This window comes from Phoxinus phoxinus, assembly GCF_949152265.1.
Source record: "Phoxinus phoxinus genome assembly, chromosome: 7".
NCBI classification, from domain to species: domain Eukaryota; kingdom Metazoa; phylum Chordata; class Actinopteri; order Cypriniformes; family Leuciscidae; genus Phoxinus; species Phoxinus phoxinus.
The window spans coordinates 30348585-30367168 of NC_136882.1; the positions used below are offsets into that span (position 1 = coordinate 30348585).

The window sequence follows — 18584 nt, forward strand, 5'->3', positions numbered from 1 at the left end:
CATAGTTTTGAATTTTCTTATACAGTATGTGAAACCAAAGCACCTTCTTAAGCATCCACTAAATGTAAAAAAGAGGACAAATTAACAGATAGAACAAAGCCTGAAAAGATATTAAGACTTGTCTTCAGGAATATCTTTAAAATGTTTCTTACTCCACTGGCAAATCAAGTCTTATCTTTCACAATTTTGGTTCTGAGGTAATGTTTTTTTTAAAGATGTTTGCATATTTAACCAGAAAACAAATCAAACATACTGAATACTAATCCTGGCAATGCAGGACTTGAGTTTGCGTGCACACTCCCTTCCCTCCAAAACTTCACTGGTTTTGGGAGGAAAATGTAATTTGCATACTCATTAAGTAGGCCCCTGATTAAAGTGAGATGGCTCCGCCCCCATCTTGCTGGCTGGAGGTGCGAAGGCTATCCGTCTCATTGGCGGATCTTCAAGGTCTGTGTGCTTCAATAGGCAACCCGAGGCACCGCCCTGTTTCGTCCTTTAAAAGAGTGCCCTATTCAAGCAGCCCCATCCCCATTTACCACCGCCCTCAAAGATGTGACATGACTCTCAATACCTTCGCCTCATTGTCTAAGAACGCTGAACCTCACACAAGAGGGCGCAGATCCGCACTCTACCATCTCCTCCTACCCTCACGGCATTGGTTCACCCACAACCGTCTCTCTCTCTTCACATTCCAGCACAGCCTTTTCTCCCAACACCATATTCACCATCAGAAAAACAGAGCCAGTGTAGCATGGGGGTGAACATCCAACTCTGTAGACCATGGTTTTTTTTCTAGGGGCGTGTGTGTGCCCAGGACATGCAAATAAGGAGCCCTTTGAAGGTTCACAGCTGTGCCGTCTGAACACATTTACTTTAGGTTAGAAAAACAGGATGAGAAATAAAGCAACAGGTCAGTGTCTAATGCATAGCTCTAACAATGTGGTTGCACTACAACACTGGGATAAAAGCATGCAAAGTAAAGGCGCATCTGGGTGTGAGTGATGGCTTTAATTTAAGAAGGCCATTTTGAGTGAACCCAAATGCCTCAGCGAGTTACGAAACTCCCAAGCAAAAGAGCAATGACCTACGGCACCACCCCAGTGCTTTTCTGATACCGGTTTGAGCAGCCTCTTAAGCATAAATCTTATTAGATATCCTTAAAAATAAAATAAATATTTTAAAAAAATTAAAAAAGGGGAAAAAATATATATACATATTTTCGGGGGGGGGGGGGGGGGGGGTAGTCTTCACAGCTTTGATTTTTCATCTCGTTTCAAATATATCTTTAATTTGACTGGAAAACAAAAAGTTCTCATTAAAGCTGCAGTCCGTCGTTTTTCCTCTTTGTCGCCATCTCTGTTAGAAATCTGCCGAGAAATTATTCGCGGAATTATTAACTGTGCGTGGGTAGTAAATCGGCATGAAACAGCGCGGATGAACACAATGTATTGAGGCTGCCGCGTCGCTGTGGATACTGTAACGTTACTGTCATCAGCAATCTCAGAGTATACTTTTTGAAAGTGTCAACATTAGAATTTTCATCGGAAAATGTCATCTGAACAAGTAAGTAACATTCACTTTTGTTCTGACCAAATTCGGGGGGTGGGGGGGAAGCATTGCAGTAGCTATATCATGCTGATTAAATCTAACGATTGCTTATATCACGTCAAAACGTGAAAAATATATATATTTTTAAGTCTTTGGGTTTTACAACTGGTGAATCTCCAGTTGTCACTGGTGATTGTCGCTTTAAACTTTCGGGATCCGCCATACCAAGTGCTAAGCTAAACCTCCACCTCCATCATCCACACACGCTAGCCGGGGACTCATTCTCTATGTGTACAGAAGTGACGTAATGACGCAAAGACATGCTCGAAATTCCCGTGGAAATCCACCAGTACCACTGGAATTAAAATCATTATTACAAGCTTACCGTTTTGAATCGAGGCAAGGCAAGCAGATCATTTTGAACACTGGCTGGTTACGTTTTTTTTCAAAAATATCTTTTTTGATATTTTTAAACCCAAAAAAGTGCCGGACTGCAGCTTTAAGAAAAATATTTTACATACAGTGTTAATTTTTACAACATATCCATAATGTAATAATAATATACTTTAATAAGATTTAATAAGAATGTACTTTTCTACTTCTACTTTTTACACTTTTCTTTATTATCTTACGGCATTTCACCTCATCTTCATTATCCTTCACAAATAAATAAAAAATCTTTTGTTAAACATTTTCGTCAGTCATTTCGTAACAAGACTAACAATGGATACAAATGCCTGCTGCAAGTCGAGTGAAATATTGTTTTTCTTTAAAGAGGCATTTCCCGCTGGGTTTCATTGCTGCAGTCTCCTTCCACTGTCTATATGTCACAAATTAGCCCACCAGTGACAAAGACTGCATAAATAATTAAATCTGGGCAAATTGGAGAGGGAAATTAATCATGAGTGGGTAGGATGGAATCAGCCCATATTCATCAAACTCTGAGGTCAGAGAGTTGAAACCTGCACCTTGGGCGACCACTGAGTGATCATATCAAAAAGAAGACGCTTAGCGTTGCTTTTCTTCATTTTGATCTCCAGTCTGGAGCATCCTTTTCCTGAGGCCTGAGCCGTCCCACGAGAGCCGAAATATGAAATATGTAGCGTGCCTCAGAGCTGCCGCCGTGATCCTGCGAGCCTCTGTCAGATCATTAGAATAAATGAGAGCAGCAGCCACCATTGTGCTCATGCATTTCCATCTGTTGAGCCGGATGCTGTTTCATAATCACCGCAGAGTATTTGTGAACACTGAACATATTTCTAACCAAAACAAAACCAGAGCAGAATCTAAACAGCTCTTGTTCCCAGCTGCTATTTGTTCACGTCGGGTACTTCCTGTTTTATTGGTAACAGCTGAAGAGGGCAGTCACCTCTTGACCACAAGGGTCTCTGTCCAAAGCAGCTGTAACAATGTCTACTGAATGCATTGGTACAGAGCGCTCTCATGGTATTGTCTGTTGACAGGGAGCAGAGACCTCTGTCTTGTCAATGCTGAGGGTGGCAGCTCGGATGTTTGCATTTTGGAAATAGACTGACCAGTGTAGCTTTCAGTGCAAATGTGTGTGAATTCTGTGTGTAGACGGAGTGAAGTTGTATTGACCTCTGAGGATGGGAAGAGAGACCACAGGGAGGATGGGAAAGATGAGGAGAATTTGTGATCAGCCATACTTTCATGTGTTACAAGGGATCATTCATCCAGAAGATCATTCTGTCATCATTTACTTTTGTTCTAGACCTGTATGACTTCCCTCATCATGTATAATACAAATATATTTTGAAGAATGCTTTAACCACAATGTTTTGGCCACACAATGAAAGTCAATGGGGTCCAATATTGTTTTGACTAAATAACTGATTTTTTAATCTTTCAGGAATATTCTTTTTATATCTCTAATGATTCTTTATAATCTGAGGTTAATTGGCTTCTTTAAGAGAAAAGCATCTGACTGGGTTCCTGATGGTGCTTTGGGCTCTGAAATGGGTCAGGAGTCAGGACCATTACCCATTTTTTACACCTTTACAGGTCTTGATAGCCAAACTGAAACATTGTGTATAATGTCAGGGGAAATAGTGATAGAAAAAAAAAATCAGGCATGACCCTATTTCGAGGAAATTCTCAAGGTGGTTCATTGTAGAAACACATAATAAAAGGTTAATCTTAAATGCTGTTATCTTAGCCATGCAAAAACCACCAGAAGGAAGGCTGTGACAGCCAGATTAATCTCTCGGTTTAGGTTTACCTGTATAGCTTTTCATTTATTTATTCTCTGACAAGCACTGATTTATTACCAAAATCCCTCATACATTTTCAGAGGCTAAATGAAAGATGCCCAGTTGCATGCTAGTGCTGTCTGCCATGACATTTAGGCCAATTTTTTAAAAAAAATGCTAAAGCAAAAGTTACACACCAAAATTGATGCTTTCCTTAGTAAGAAAGACTAATGATGCATTGTATATACGGTTTGAAAGTCTTGATTTTTGAAAAAATTATGCTCACAAAGGTTGAATTTATTTGTTGCATACATTTATTTGTATAAATAAAAACAGTAATGTGAAATATTATTGCATTTAAAATAACTGTTCTATTTTAAATCGATCTAAGCCTTCTATTTTAATACTTTTCATCTGTCAGGACCACTATCGTCAAATACGATTGACAATTAGCATACAGTTAGGATTGGCGGTATGGTTCTGTTCTGGGCAAGAACTCCCTGCGCATCCGTGCAGCCTAGCACGGATAAGAGCAGCAATAACCCCCCTTGGGGTAAACAGAACTTAACCAACATGAATGTATTGCAGATATCATTTATTCAAGATTTGTAAGTACAACATAATTCGAGAATTTATTCTGATTCAAAGGCACTCAGAAGGCCAAATCCTGACTGACGAGAGGAGGAGCTGGGGATGGAGGAGGGTAAATAGCTCAGGAGAAACGCGATAGCTGCTGAAAATAGGAGCTTATAGTATGAACAGTAGTATATAATTAGCTTCTAATACACAACAAATGACAACAACCTAGAAAAAGTAGCCGCTAGCCATTCTAATACAATTGTGTCCGATATAAAAAACATGACGATACATCAAACACTTCCCCACAATTCACTTGGGTCTATGCATGAACTTGGAGCACAAAACTATGAAGCGAATCAGACCGAGCAGTGGCTGGAATCCTCAGTGGTATTAAAATCTTATCCTTTTCTTTCCTTCAGTGTACTTTATGTACTTGCATGGCACAAAAACAAAGACAGAGAAGGGAGTTGTGAGACAGATTCCATTGAGAGATGGAGGCAGGATGCCATTATGAGTGTGCGTTTGCATGCAAGCGAGTGCAGTCTGTGGAGAGGAGAGATGATGGAGACTTGAGATAAACAATGACAGATTCCTCAAACTAACATACTCCTGCATGACCCATCTGTTTACATTCCGGTCCAGTCGAACCAAGGGCTTCATCTCATGCGTGGCTCCTCAGCAAAAGTGAATAATCCTTTCCCATAGCTCTTCAGCCCCACACATAACATCACATCACTTCACAGTGACCATGAGGTCAAGATTCTGGTCGTGTTCAATCTCCAGAAGTTCTGGGCCTCTGATGTGTCAGATCTAAGCTTCTTGATATTCTGAGACCCTTGGGTATATAATACCCTACCATTCAGAAGTGTAGACACAACCGTTTGTTCTTTATTTTTACTACTTTCCACATGTTAGAGAAACAGTAAAGTCATTGAAAATATGAAATTACACAAATGTAAATATAGGAATTATACATTGATTCATTTTAAACAAATCAAAACTCTTTAATGTTTATTATGCTTTCCCTTATAATACTCACAAAATACGGTCCAGTTCTCACTATTAACTATAGTTGCTTATTAGCATGCATGTTACTAGGATAATGGCTGTTTATAAGTACTTATAAAGCACATACTAATGCCTTATTCTGCATGACTATATTCTACATCCCTAATCCTACACCATACATAAACTTAACCACTAACTTACTAACTATTAATGACCAGTAATTAGGAGTTTATTGAGTCAAAAGTCATAGTTAATAGAGGGTATACGCGTAACGTCACCGTTGGCCGGAGTGACTGCGGTCACGTCCACTAAGTGGCAAAAAGACTGAGTGGCAGCATTTGTTTTCAACGTCAAAACACATCTAAAATGGGAAAGAGCTTAGCGATTGACTGTACAACTTTTAACAAGAAATCTGACATATATGTTATACAGGCTGCCGAAAGCTACAGAACAGAGAGGCAAATGTGTCACTGCAATTCATAGAAACAACTGGACTCCTCAACTGACAACTCAATGAAATATTTACCATTTTAAATTCTGCATAATTGGGCATTTTTAAATAAACACTGACAAAATACTATACAAGATTCAGGGCTGTACGATATGATGATACAGTATATATAACATTGATATAAGTGATCACCCGGATTTAGACCTACTTATAATGTTTTTATATAAAGCGTTCACAGGCAAATTTGCTGCATGTAGTTCCACGGCATACCCTCTATAGTGAGAATTGGACCCTAATCTACTGTTAAGTATGATTAAAAATGCACATATGTGCCATATTCTCCAATAAAAGAGGTGTATGTAGGCACAATTTTACATTTCAAGGATGTAAGCATAGGCCTCCAGATCAAAGATCATTAGAAACTCAGTCAAGTGTGTATAAAATTCTGTCTGGTAGCGTAGATCCTGGAAAACTCATACCCTAATACATCTGTCCGACTTCATCTGTGTTTTTGTGAATGGAGAAATTATTCCAGTTCATTTCGCAAAAAAGCTTTTAGATGATGGCTAAACTTTTGTTTTTTCGGAACAGCATGGTGCACGATCATCTATTTTCACATTAGATACAGCCATAATGTAAATGACTAGCCATGAGCACATCAATTTAATACTATAGGCTTTGAGAATGAATCATAATGATATTTTTTCCTGAGCAATTGCATTAGTAAGATATGACAGATTCAATAATGTCTGTGGAGGCTCTGACTGGCTATATGCTCCAGCCACAGTTCTGATAGACTAAGTTCATCTCACATTGTAAACTGATCTGTGCAAATTTGATTCATTCGCGCAAATGTGTACCAAAGGGACGGGATCATCAGTCGAGAAGGAAAGAGAAGCTGACAGAAGCTGTGTTTTGAAATTCTTTTGTATTGCTCATGCAATATAACCTACTTGCAGCTTGAAGGAGTCTCAAGGAGGTACAGAAAGAGCGCAGTGTGTAGGTGGGACCCAATCACGGTACCTTGGGCTCCCCCATTGTGCCGACATAGTAACGCCAAAATCATCAGATGTTCCTGATCCCAAGAGACAGCTGGTCCCCCATGAGGAGGAAGCAGTGGGATCCTGCTGCCTCATGCATCTGTTTAGATCTTGAGAAAGAGCAGCCGCAACACAGGGCGCACAGACAGCATGGACTGATCTCGTCAAAAACACTTTCTCGGGATAGACAAGTTTGGCATCTTGGGGAAAATAAGCCTAATGCTTTGATGATGGTGGTAGTTATATAAACATGGCATGCTTTTCATTTTTCAATCGTGTCTACGCACCCTGGGTTGATTCATAATGCAGTAGTTGAAAATAATGATAAAAAAAAGAATGTCACCATAGACCCAGGTAAATCAAATCGCTGGAGTTCAAAGTTAGAAGATATACTACAAGTCAAAAGTTTGGTTTTAGCTTTTAAGAACAGAAATGGAGATATGGGAATTAAGGAAAGAGTTTCTTAACTATCTGGTCCAAAGGGATATACATCTATACACACACAGTATATACAGCCCGATCTCATCCCATGGCGTCATATACTGATGCTTTTGACATATCATCTACATCCAACGCACATGGCACCCTTTAGCGTCAATATGAGACGCAGATAGACATGGGCCAGAAGGCGCCTCCTAGCGGTCTAACCCTAACCCTACCCCAGACCTAAACCCAACCATAACCGAACAAAGCTCTGTGCGTGTCATATTGACGCTAAAGAGTGCCATGTGGGTTGGATGTAGACGAAATGTCAAAAGTGTCAGTATATGACGCCCTAGGATGAGAATGCGTTGGTATATAAGACTGTTACTTTTCAGGAATTTGGAAAAACACCTTTTTTTCTTTCTTTTTTTAAAATACAGTGGATACTGAGGCTTTATAAGGCCAGACACTTGCATGTGTCATTATATAATTATCATTATTGATATAATTTTACCTAAATCAAGCTCAAATGGAGTTACAAGGTTTTTGACCAGCGAATGTGTTTTTGATCATCATTAGAACAGCTGCAACTGAGGCAATAAGTGCATTGCATTATGTTTTCATAAATTTACAGGTTACAATGTTTATTGTAGCTATGTGGGTTCTCAGTTTCTTCTGTCATTTGGCGAAAATCTCAAAGATGAAGTACAAACAGGCTATTGAAGACAGTATTGGCTATGACTCCACGACAAAATCTATTATAAGATATTCTTCTCTGTTCCTCAATTACATAAAACATTAGCCTTTATTTATAGTGAGTAAAGAAAACTCTGTACTTATTCAAACAACCAGTTCAAGCACAGGCAGTCCACAATGCGAGCAGCACTTCATTCAGGATCAAGGCGGGGTAGAGTTATGACGTTTGACCGACAGTGTGAGGCTCCACTAGATTTAGGAGGTTAAGTTAAACTCTTTTTAATACTGTTCATAGGTTAAATATTTGTGAAACCCACAGACAGGCGTAAAGGGTCACCAATAGTAATGATTTATAAAAAAATAAAAAATAAAAATACGAAATACGGATTTCTGTCAGGACCATCGTCGTCAAATACGATTGACAATTAGCATACAGTTAGGATTGGCGGTATGATTCTGTTCTGGGCGAGAACTCCCTGCGCATCTGTGCAGCCTAGCATGGATAAGAGCAGGGAGAGCAGCAATAACGTGGAAACAGAACAGAACCAACATGAATGTATTGTAGATATCATTTATTCAAGATTTGTAAGTGCAACATAATTCGAGAATTTATTCTGATTCAAGGGGATTCAGAATGCCAAATCATTTGTGTATTAATATCTAGAGAGGGCGAGAGGAGGAGCTGGGGATGGAGGAGGGGTAATTATCTCCTGAGAAACGCGATAGCTGCTGATATAACTGAAGGAGCATATACTGTATATGTATACAGTGATAGGAGTCGTATTCCTATAGGTAGACGTGGATCAGCTGAGAGTCAGCTGATGCGAGCTTGACTAACGTGACCTGCCAGAACTGACGCTACGCTTGATATACTGTATATAATAGAAACATTTCATATGCATGCATACATTTTACAAACCTAATTTCAAGTATTTAAAAATCAAATAAGAGACTAACTCTAGTCAAGCGTGTCCAATTTTTGACTGATAGTGTATGTTATACCGGGACATGGCAAATTTCCCTTATTCATAGTTTCACGGAAATGAGGACAGCAGGTGCATACCCATGGGTCAGTGCAGTGAATGACTCAAGGGGTAAGAATCAGCTCTTTGCACCCCATCCCAGCTTGGCTAAAGTTGAAAAGGCTCGCCTGAGCTGTTGCTCTCTTCTGCCAACGGCAGCATGTTTGGCACCAAGACGTACATTTCTGAGATGATCTGGCTTTCTGTCAGCCCCATTACACTCCTGGCAGAGAGATGCAGGATAGCTCTAATGGTGCGGGGAGAAGGACAAAAGGAGGCGAGAGAGGTGGCACACAGGTGGAAGTGTGGACAAAAGTACAGCAAGCAGAATGAAAAGATGAAGAATGTGTGAATGTGATGGGAATGAATGAATGAGACATCAGTGTGCTCAGTGACAATGGCTTATTCGAAGAATAAAATGAAAGCGTATAATAGAATATCTTGCTACAAGATATGATATATACAGGTGCTGGTCATATAATTTGAATATCATCAAAAAGTTGATGTATTTCAAGAATTCAACTTAACAGGTGAAACTAATATATTATATAGACTCATTACATGCAAAGTGAGATATTTCAAGCCTTTATTTGCTATAATTTTGATGATTATGGCCTACAGTTTATGAAACCAACAAAATCCCAGAAAATTTGAATATTACATGAAATCACACAGTAATACCATGGTCATTGAACCAGGTTTTGGTTCTTTTGGCAGTGTGGGCAGGAGCAAATCCTGCTGGAAAATGAAGAAAGCATGAAGTGCTCTGAAAATGTCCTGGTAGACATGCAGCTGTGTTGACTCTGGATTTAATAAAGCACAGTGGACCAAAGTCCTCTTTTCTGATGAGAGCAAATTTTGCATCTCATTTGGAAATCAAGGTCCCAGAGTCTGGAGGAAGAGAGGAGAGGCACAGAATCCACGTTGCTTGAAGTCCAGTGTAAAGTTTCCACAGTCAGTGATGGTTTAGGGACGCCATATCATCTGCTGGTGTTGGTCCACTGTGTTTTATGAGGTTCAAGGTCAACGCAGCCGTCTACCAGGAAGTTTTAGAGCACTTCATGCTTCCTGCTGCTGACCAACTTTATGGAGATGCAGATTTCATTTTCATGATTTTCAGATTTTCATTATAATCATCAAAATTAAAAGAAATAAACATTTGAAATATATCAGTCTGTGTTTAATGAATGAATATAATATACAAGTTTTTTTTTGTTTTTTTTTTAAAGAAATTAATACTTTTAATCAGCAATTCAATTCATAAAAGTGACAGTAAAGACATTGTTGCAAAAAACTAATTATTATTTCAACTAAATACAGTTTTTTTAAGTTTAAGAATAATGTGAATTATTGAGGACAAATATTGTGAAAAATATTAAAAAAATATTGGACAACTTTTTTCAACATTGAGTCTTAAGCTAAAGCTTTCATTTGCTCTTCTTTTAATATCATTGCTATCTTGCTAGAAGGAATTGAGATATTAAAGAGATATAATTTGTGTATTAATTAAATTAAATAAATTTTTATTATAGATTTAGATCTTTTATAGAAATTTGCTCTGATTTTAATTTAATAACAAAAGCTGCGGTAATTAGTATTTTGGGACAATACCAGCAACTCTTGTGAAATGGAGAGATCGAAATAGTCAGATAAATGGAGCTGAAAAGATATTGCTATTTATTTTGCCAATGCGCACAGGCCTTCATCAGGGCTAAAATTACAAGTGTACAAAAGCTAATTTAAATACAAACAAGGACAGAATTCAAACTTACGGATAACCAATGAAAAAGTCACTAGTATTTTTGGCAGACGCTTTGGTTACCATCCAGCGACCATGGACATTTTTGTTAGGGTGTCCGCACCTACAGGTGCTGGTCATATAATTAGAATATCATGAAAAGTTGATTTAATTCCATTCAAAAATAGAAACTTGTATATTATATTCATTCATTAAACTTACTGACCCTTACTGAAGCTTTTGAATGGCAGCATAAAATTAAATGTTTCTCATCACTGCTATCGAGACCAAGAACTCAAATAAGTCTCAAGATCTATGAAAATGTGACCTTAGTTGATTTGATTTTCCATTTCATGGATTAACTTTAGTAGCACTGACTCTATAATTTCTGTGTTTTGTGAATGGGTTTCGATTCAGAAATCCATGCTTTGTGTTTTGTCAGATCAATTCTGTCACCAGCTGATTTCTTTCATTTATGGGAATTTCCTTTAACTTCACTCTGGTATCCAGTGTCTCATTCCTCAACCTCTTGCATGTGCCCATTTTAATATTCTCCCCGTGTGCTGTTTAGGCAAAGACACTCTCAAAAGCTGGCAAGGTGCTGCTCATCGATTTGGACCCTGCTCCACTTGTGATGCTCCAGTTACTCGAAATAAAGAAAGATCTGCCTTGTTTATTCACAGTTTGGGATCGCCCAGGAGAGATACACAGGCGAAGGTGAGATGGAGGAAAATTAAATTGCACCTAATCCTCTCCACTGGGACAGCGGTGAAAACTGCTACAAATTTAGTAACGCCATTGAAACAAAACACTAGACGCAGACATGGGAATATGAGAATGGAGTGACTTGTGCAAACAGATGTGCATTTGGGTATCTAAGGTGAGAGAGAATAAAACTGACTGATGCTCAATTTTTATTTTCAACCACAAGCTGCTTCATGCATGAAACATCAGTGCTCTTCGAGTGAGAGCATTCAATAAATGTGTGGTGCATCTCCCAGACACGGCAGAGAGATTACTGGGGGAATAAAAGAGATATATGCAACCACAAGAACAGGTGGGAAAGCCACCACAGTCTCATTTCATTGCTTTATTTAGACCTCAGACAGTCCTGGCTGACCTTCTTGGGGTTTTAGCACCAAGCCAGAGTAAACTCTCGGTACATTCGCCCCTTGCGCTCTGTGCCAGACGATGCCACTTCCTTTGAAGTTTGTCCAGGCGGTTTTGGGAGCTGACCCATTAATTTCAGAATCAATAACCATAAGCCAGCACTCTCTAACACCCAAAGGCTTGATAGCCCTAGCCAAAAAGTTACAAAGGCCACATCAAGCAGGAATCATTAACTAGTAGAAGAGAATGAGCGTTATTAAACACTGTAAGTCTGTATCTTACCTGTATTAGTGAAATGTTGCTTAGATTTAATCTGAAGAGGTAGTTTCTGCAGACAAAAGAGAGATTGAAAGAGAGATTGCAAAAGGTTAGTTTGATATAATCTATCCACTGGAAAGATTCAATGACACATTTCATTCAATGAAAATATGGTGAGAGAAATAAAAAATTATTTCTATAATTTTAAATATTTTTTCTTGTTACTTTACTATTTACATTACTATTTATATTACAAGCATAACAATTTGAAACACAAATTGAAATATGTAGTTAAAATGTAAGCAAAACATTTTAACAAATGATATACAGTATATTACACGGATATTGGCTGTTTGCTAGTACTTATAAAGACAAAAGAAAAGTTAGTTAATAGTTAGTTAATAATTACCCAATTCCTACCCAATACCTAAACTTATCAACTACCTTACAAACTATTAATAAGCAGTAATTAGGAGTTTATGGAAGCAAAAGTTGTAGTTTATAATAGTTAGTATAGAACTATAGAATATAGAACTATAGAATAGTTAGAGTGAGAACTGTAACCTAATCTAAAGTGTGACCTAAGTTTTTACCTCGCTCCCACTATAAGTTCATTCCTGGTGAGGTCAAGGGTCAGTTGGGAGTAGTCCCTTACACCAGGATGGGAAAAAGTGGAGATCAAAGGACTTAGAGCTGTAAGACAAAAGAAAATCCAGGTATATTAGTGATACAATAAGAAATTAACATTTCATAAAGTGATTGCCATTTGACAAACCTTAAAAGTTCAGATATATCAGAGCATACAAAAATAAATTCCATTAAAGAACTCATGGTGTAGCATAAAAGATGGATTAAGCTAAATGAGTTACGCAATGGAGGTCACTAATCCGGGAAAATGCTTGTAGTTTCTTCCCATGAGTTCCTAAGAACATGTGAGGAGGACCAGAGAGCTCCGCTCAAAACTAGCTGGGCCTCTTCAAGGATACTGACTCTAATTCAACATGACACTTAGTCAAAACTGTGCTTACCCAAGAAATCTCAGAACATAAAAGCGCTGTTTGATACAAAGTTTCAGAAAATACAAAACAATTTGCCCTGGCAGACTCTTACAGCACAGACTGGGTCTATTGAAGTGGAATTACATGAGACAGAAAGAGCATTATGTAAATATAAAAACCACTTGATCTATTGTTAACCTTAATGTGGCTTAGTAAATGGGATTTCACTGTAAAGGAACCAAAAGATTTGTTATCCTTCCATACAGAATAGGATTTTCTCAGCAGTATTCTGGATATGACATGCCCAGCTAAAATTCTGAAATCCTTCCCTAATATTACATAATTTAGTTTTCAAATGTTGTTTGTACTCTGAGGGTTCATATTGCATGTCAGGCTCAAGTATCACTTTACTCAGAAGTGATAAAAGCACAACTCTTACCATTCATGACCAATTAGTCTACAAAAATAACTCAAAATCCAATGTACCTCACAAGATGAAACTTCCGGAAAAACAACAAAAATAAACATTTAATATATGGGAATGCATAAAGTAAACAAGTAAATTGTTAATTATATAGGTTAATGGTATGTGTGTGAATTATATAATATTAGTTTACAGAACAATGTACTAAAAATGGAAAAGTTTTCCCTTTGCGTTTTTCACATACAGACGACAACGTTGTCAAAACGATCCCCGTTCCCACGCATCCACAAAAATGACTAAAAACGCCGTTTTTCACCAGTGTATTTTTGCAGCTTTCTCACACTATTGGCCAGTGCAGCGGTGAAACTGGTTTCCATTAACAAGACATCCATAAATACCACTTCACACAGTCCGAATCTATCGCAGGGGATGGAGTCATCCAGATGCTGGGGTCATTCAAAACAATCAGTCATTCACATGGGAAGTGGGAACATGAATCACATGAATGTAAGTGTATGTTTGCATAGAATTTACAGGAAAAGATGGAAAAATATTGCGCTATGCCACTAAATTAATATATTAACAAACTGAATGACTTGAACCATATGGCTATATTATTCAGGCCTTATTTATGGAAAAATAATGACAGGGCAACAAACACTGTACACATCTGTACTATAGGCCTACCCTCATCCATCTCACCCGTGTTAAAATGTTGTTATGAAGTTTGATCACTCTAATAGAACGTGTTCGGAGAGAATCATAGAACATTTTATTGGATATCATACATCAAGAACAGTTACAGCAGTCTTACAGACAGTGATTAATGACTGAGAAGATCAAGACAGGGTCTGTTTTATATTTTTATATAACTGTAGTACAAGCTTGAAGCTTATGGAGTTTATCGATCCGTTACTGTGGGTCAGGAGTGAGACAGCTCACAGTCTATAATATAATACAGGGGTTTCCAACCTTTGATGTCAGCAAACCACTATGACCAAAGTTATTTACTTGAAGGTTAGGGCTTTATTTACAACATGAGAATTTATATAATGTTAAGCTTTCAATAAATATGGTTGCAAGTTCATTTGTAGGTTACATTTATGAAAGATAAAAAAAAAACATTATGCATAAAGAAAATAGTACTCATTTTCGCTACGTTGACAGTGTACATTTTTGGGATTGGCAACCGCATTTAATAACAGGTGTGAGTCTCGAAATGTCCGGTTCACACCAACGTCTCAAATACTGTCTGTATAAACGGGAATCAAGCTCATATTCTCTTACCACTAACCATAGCGACAGTGACCAAAGTAATATCAAAGATGTCAACATCCATAAAACTGAAAAGTCTTATGACTCATATCGTTCCAAACCCGCAAGTCTTTTGTTCATCTTCGGAACACAAGTGAAGATCTTTTTGATTAAATCTGATATCTTTCTGTCCCTCCATTGACAGCTACTCAAGTTATGCAATTACCACTTTGACGCAAAAAGTTAATAAAGAGATCTTAAAACTAATCCATATGAATTGAGCGGTGTAGTCACAATTTTTCTGAAGAGACTCGATCGCTTTATATGATAAACATTTAATTTAGGCTTTTATTCACATATAAACATTGATCAGCGAACAAAAACAGAAGCTTGAGCTTCCACAACTGATGTGTGAAATGATGAATGTTATATGTGAAAAAAAGCCTAAAATCAATCTGTTCATATAATCGGGTCTCTCCAGAAAATGCGCTCATTATAGCGCAACCAGCTAACCTTCGTCAATGAGCTTCATAAGAAAAACCAAACTAGTTGACCAGCATTTTCTGCCAGTTAGACCAGCAACAAACCAGAAAAACAATAAACAAACAAAAAAACAGAATAGACTTGCTACAGTAGGACCACCATGAATACCTATTCCAGTTTTAGCCAGGTCCTGCGGGGCATGAAATGAGTGTGAATGCTTCATAAACAAAGCATAAAACAGGTGCACTGCAAACCGCATAGATTGTGCAGGTTGAGGGATTGTCCTGATAACCTCGGAGTCACCTGAGTTAGTTCAAACCACACCAGAGTTAAACGTCAGGCGCAGCATGAACAAAATCTTTGCAAAAGCAAACAAACAGACTCAGCTATTCAGCTGTGTCCTCCAGGGCTCAAATACTTTATCCACAAAACCATCATAACATAAACAGCTCTAACTCCCCTTCTTAGTGGTTTCTTAAGAAAATGTGTGTCCACCACCACCAGATTGAGGTTATCTGAATGTTTGTTTTTATTTTGCTTACAGAAGTTGTGATCGTAAAGTGCCCTTTCTAATGGACTTCTAAGCCTCGGTGAGTTTTATATAAACTGTGGTTTTATATGCACGGATAGCTTCCACACATCATCAAGTCTGCCTGGCGTCCAGCAATCCATATGCAATAAAAAGGGATAAATATGAGGGCAGGGCCAGAAAAGGGTTGATGGACGATTATTGCATTTTCCTCACCAAACACGCAGTGGAAGAGATTAATGCGTTAGCCAGCAAATCCGAGGGACAAGAACAGGTTCAACAGTCTGCATCCAAAACGCTCCCGAGGACATAAATCATAATCATTATGTTTTTTTGTTCTCGGAGATTTACAACTGACTGGTTCTTAATGCTCCACGCAGAGAGGAAGACAGAAGTGGTGATTTTGGCCGCGCTGCTGCAGGTATTGATTGCAAGACTGCTGTTGTTATGCTACAAATCACACAAATGCTAGCTAATAACAGGCCCAGATGGAAACTGCAGACTTTTTTTTTTTTTGCTATTGGGGAGGGGGGTTAAATATGGATTTAAACAGGGCTGTGTGTACTCTTATTGGTAGCTGAAGGCATAATCAAATTTGCCAAAATATTGAATAAATGAACAAGGGAGGATGTGTAGAACTCTATTTTTTTACAGTCTATGGTAGAACTACGAATAACGGGAGTTCAGATTCTACAGAAATACACCAAACTTTCAGCAGTCACAGAGTTCACATGCACAATCGTACGCTTAACAATCTGACAACGTGTATGGTCAAGGAAACAAGGAAACACATTGAATAGTTTCTGAACTTCATCTGATCAAAACAACATAATAGAATGACTGTATCATGTAAAATCTACATGGATTTTTTGCCCATCTTTCTCCAATTTTGCTCTGAGAAAATACTAGAATGCCACTCAAGGAGTTTATATGCGAGTTAAAACCCTGCTCATTTCAAATCTCATGTAAACATCTTTGTTTTCTTTGACAATCAGGTTTTTAGAATAAGCATACCTGGATAGTTATCAATATGTTAACATACACAATGTAGGACATTCAAAACAGAACAACGAATATTCGCTATGATCGTCACAAACACAACTATAATACAAGCAATTACTAAAGAAATTAAAAAGAAAAAAAGCTGACTTTATGATGTCATAACGTTCAAAAATCCTGTAAACGTAATTTTTTTTACAAATATTCTAAATGCACTTTCCCCCCTCTAAGTAAAAAGTTTAGTTCAGTAATCAGAAGTGACACGCATCTATGCACATAAACAAATGTAGATGATTAAAATATTCAAACAAGGATCACAAAACTACAACACTATGCAAATGAAAAGCCATTAATGCTAATCCACAAACAGCAAGATCATGGATTTTTAACATTGCCCTATTATGTTTCTTTTTAATCATGATAGATAAAGCATAATTTCCATCTATGTTTGCTGAGTTCATTGCTTTAAGCTAAATACTAAATACAAAAACTATTAAACTATAATATCTGAAATGTGGTTAGGGAGTAGATTTGGGAATATTTTATGCAGTGTGAGGCTAAAAAAAAGAGAGTCATCAACGAGGAATACTTTCCAAAATAAACAAGTAATCAAATACCGTAAGAGAACCAGTCCTCTCTCGAATCAATATGAGAAAGTGAATATGGATCAGCATTGACTGCTGTAGGCCAAACTCTTCTGTAAAGCAGATGGGTTCACAAAGCACAACATGTAAGCTCTAGTCTGTCCTGTGAGAGAGACAGTCATCTAGTCCATACTTTGCATCTCTTCGCTCAAAAGACTGGCCCATCTCTCATTTGAGCTCAGAGAATCTTATCAGAAGATGCAGGCCGGAGCTTATCTGAGCACAGTCCGAATTTGCTTTTGTTTTGTCTTCTGGTCTCCTTCCCTATGCCTGCCGTGTGATTTTCCTGCTGTTGCATCCCCTGTTGTTACTGCTTGAGCAGAGAGAGCCACAGATATCGAAATCCTCTTACGCAGACTGCACTCTGATTATAAAAATAGGAAGACAATGAGGGCCCCAAGAAACGCCACGGCACAACAAGAGAGGACAGACGGGGGCAAGGGCACTCTGGGGGTGAGGCCGTAAATCGAGGGCCGGTTCAACTCAGGCAAAGATCTGAAAGAGCACCTTTCACAAAGCCAATGAGAGAAACCTGAGCTGGCAATTTCAAATGGCCATTGAAGCATAACACGTAAACATACACAAAGGATAGGAAAGGGCGAGCAGATAAGGGCTACTGCGTGCTATCAGTTCAAACCACTAACCAAGTTTACATTTCATTTACAGTTAGCAAACGTAAACCTTGCGTTCCAACTGAACCCCAAGGCTAGGCTCACTTGTGAACACCGACAACATCCTGTACTTTCTGTGTCCGTGGTGACAAAGGGCCCAACAACATGACAGGACACAGTTCAGGCATCAGTGCCTCTGAAAACAAGGACCTATTAGGTGGAGGGAGGCAGCAGTAAGGGCCTGAAGTTAAAGAACAACATTGTTTTTTTCTTCTTCTCAAGGTCCCCTTAAATGGGGCCGGCGGTTAAACAACAGCACTATTACCTATTAGAAATTGGTTTCTGAACATGTTCTACAGACGAGACGAACAATCTCAAGACAATTACAATGGCTGGGTGAGTGGAAGGTAGACAATGGCTCTGTGGCACCACTTCTCTCGGGACAGATTACTGTAATTCCAGCCTAACAGGTTGGGACTTTGCATTAGGTTCTTGGTATTGGACATGCAAGGACACACCATACCCAACATTAGCTCTTAAATCGTGCTGTTGTCAATGT

The 18584-nt window shown here is 38.3% G+C and overlaps 1 protein-coding gene across 4 annotated transcripts in view; it reads right to left on the bottom strand.

Moving 5' to 3' along the window:
- The window catches only part of sema5ba (sema domain, seven thrombospondin repeats (type 1 and type 1-like), transmembrane domain (TM) and short cytoplasmic domain, (semaphorin) 5Ba), a 141392-nt gene that overhangs the window by 51615 nt on the left and 71193 nt on the right, over positions 1-18584 (bottom strand). For all 4 annotated transcript variants that reach the window (XM_079618762.1, XM_079618761.1, XM_079618760.1 and 1 more), the window contains exons 4-5: positions 12677-12776; positions 12108-12153 (exon numbers count right to left, since the gene is read on the bottom strand). In XM_079618762.1, coding sequence (XP_079474888.1) covers positions 12108-12153; positions 12677-12776 — 146 coding nt within the window. The remainder of the gene's footprint in view (positions 1-12107; positions 12154-12676; positions 12777-18584) is intronic.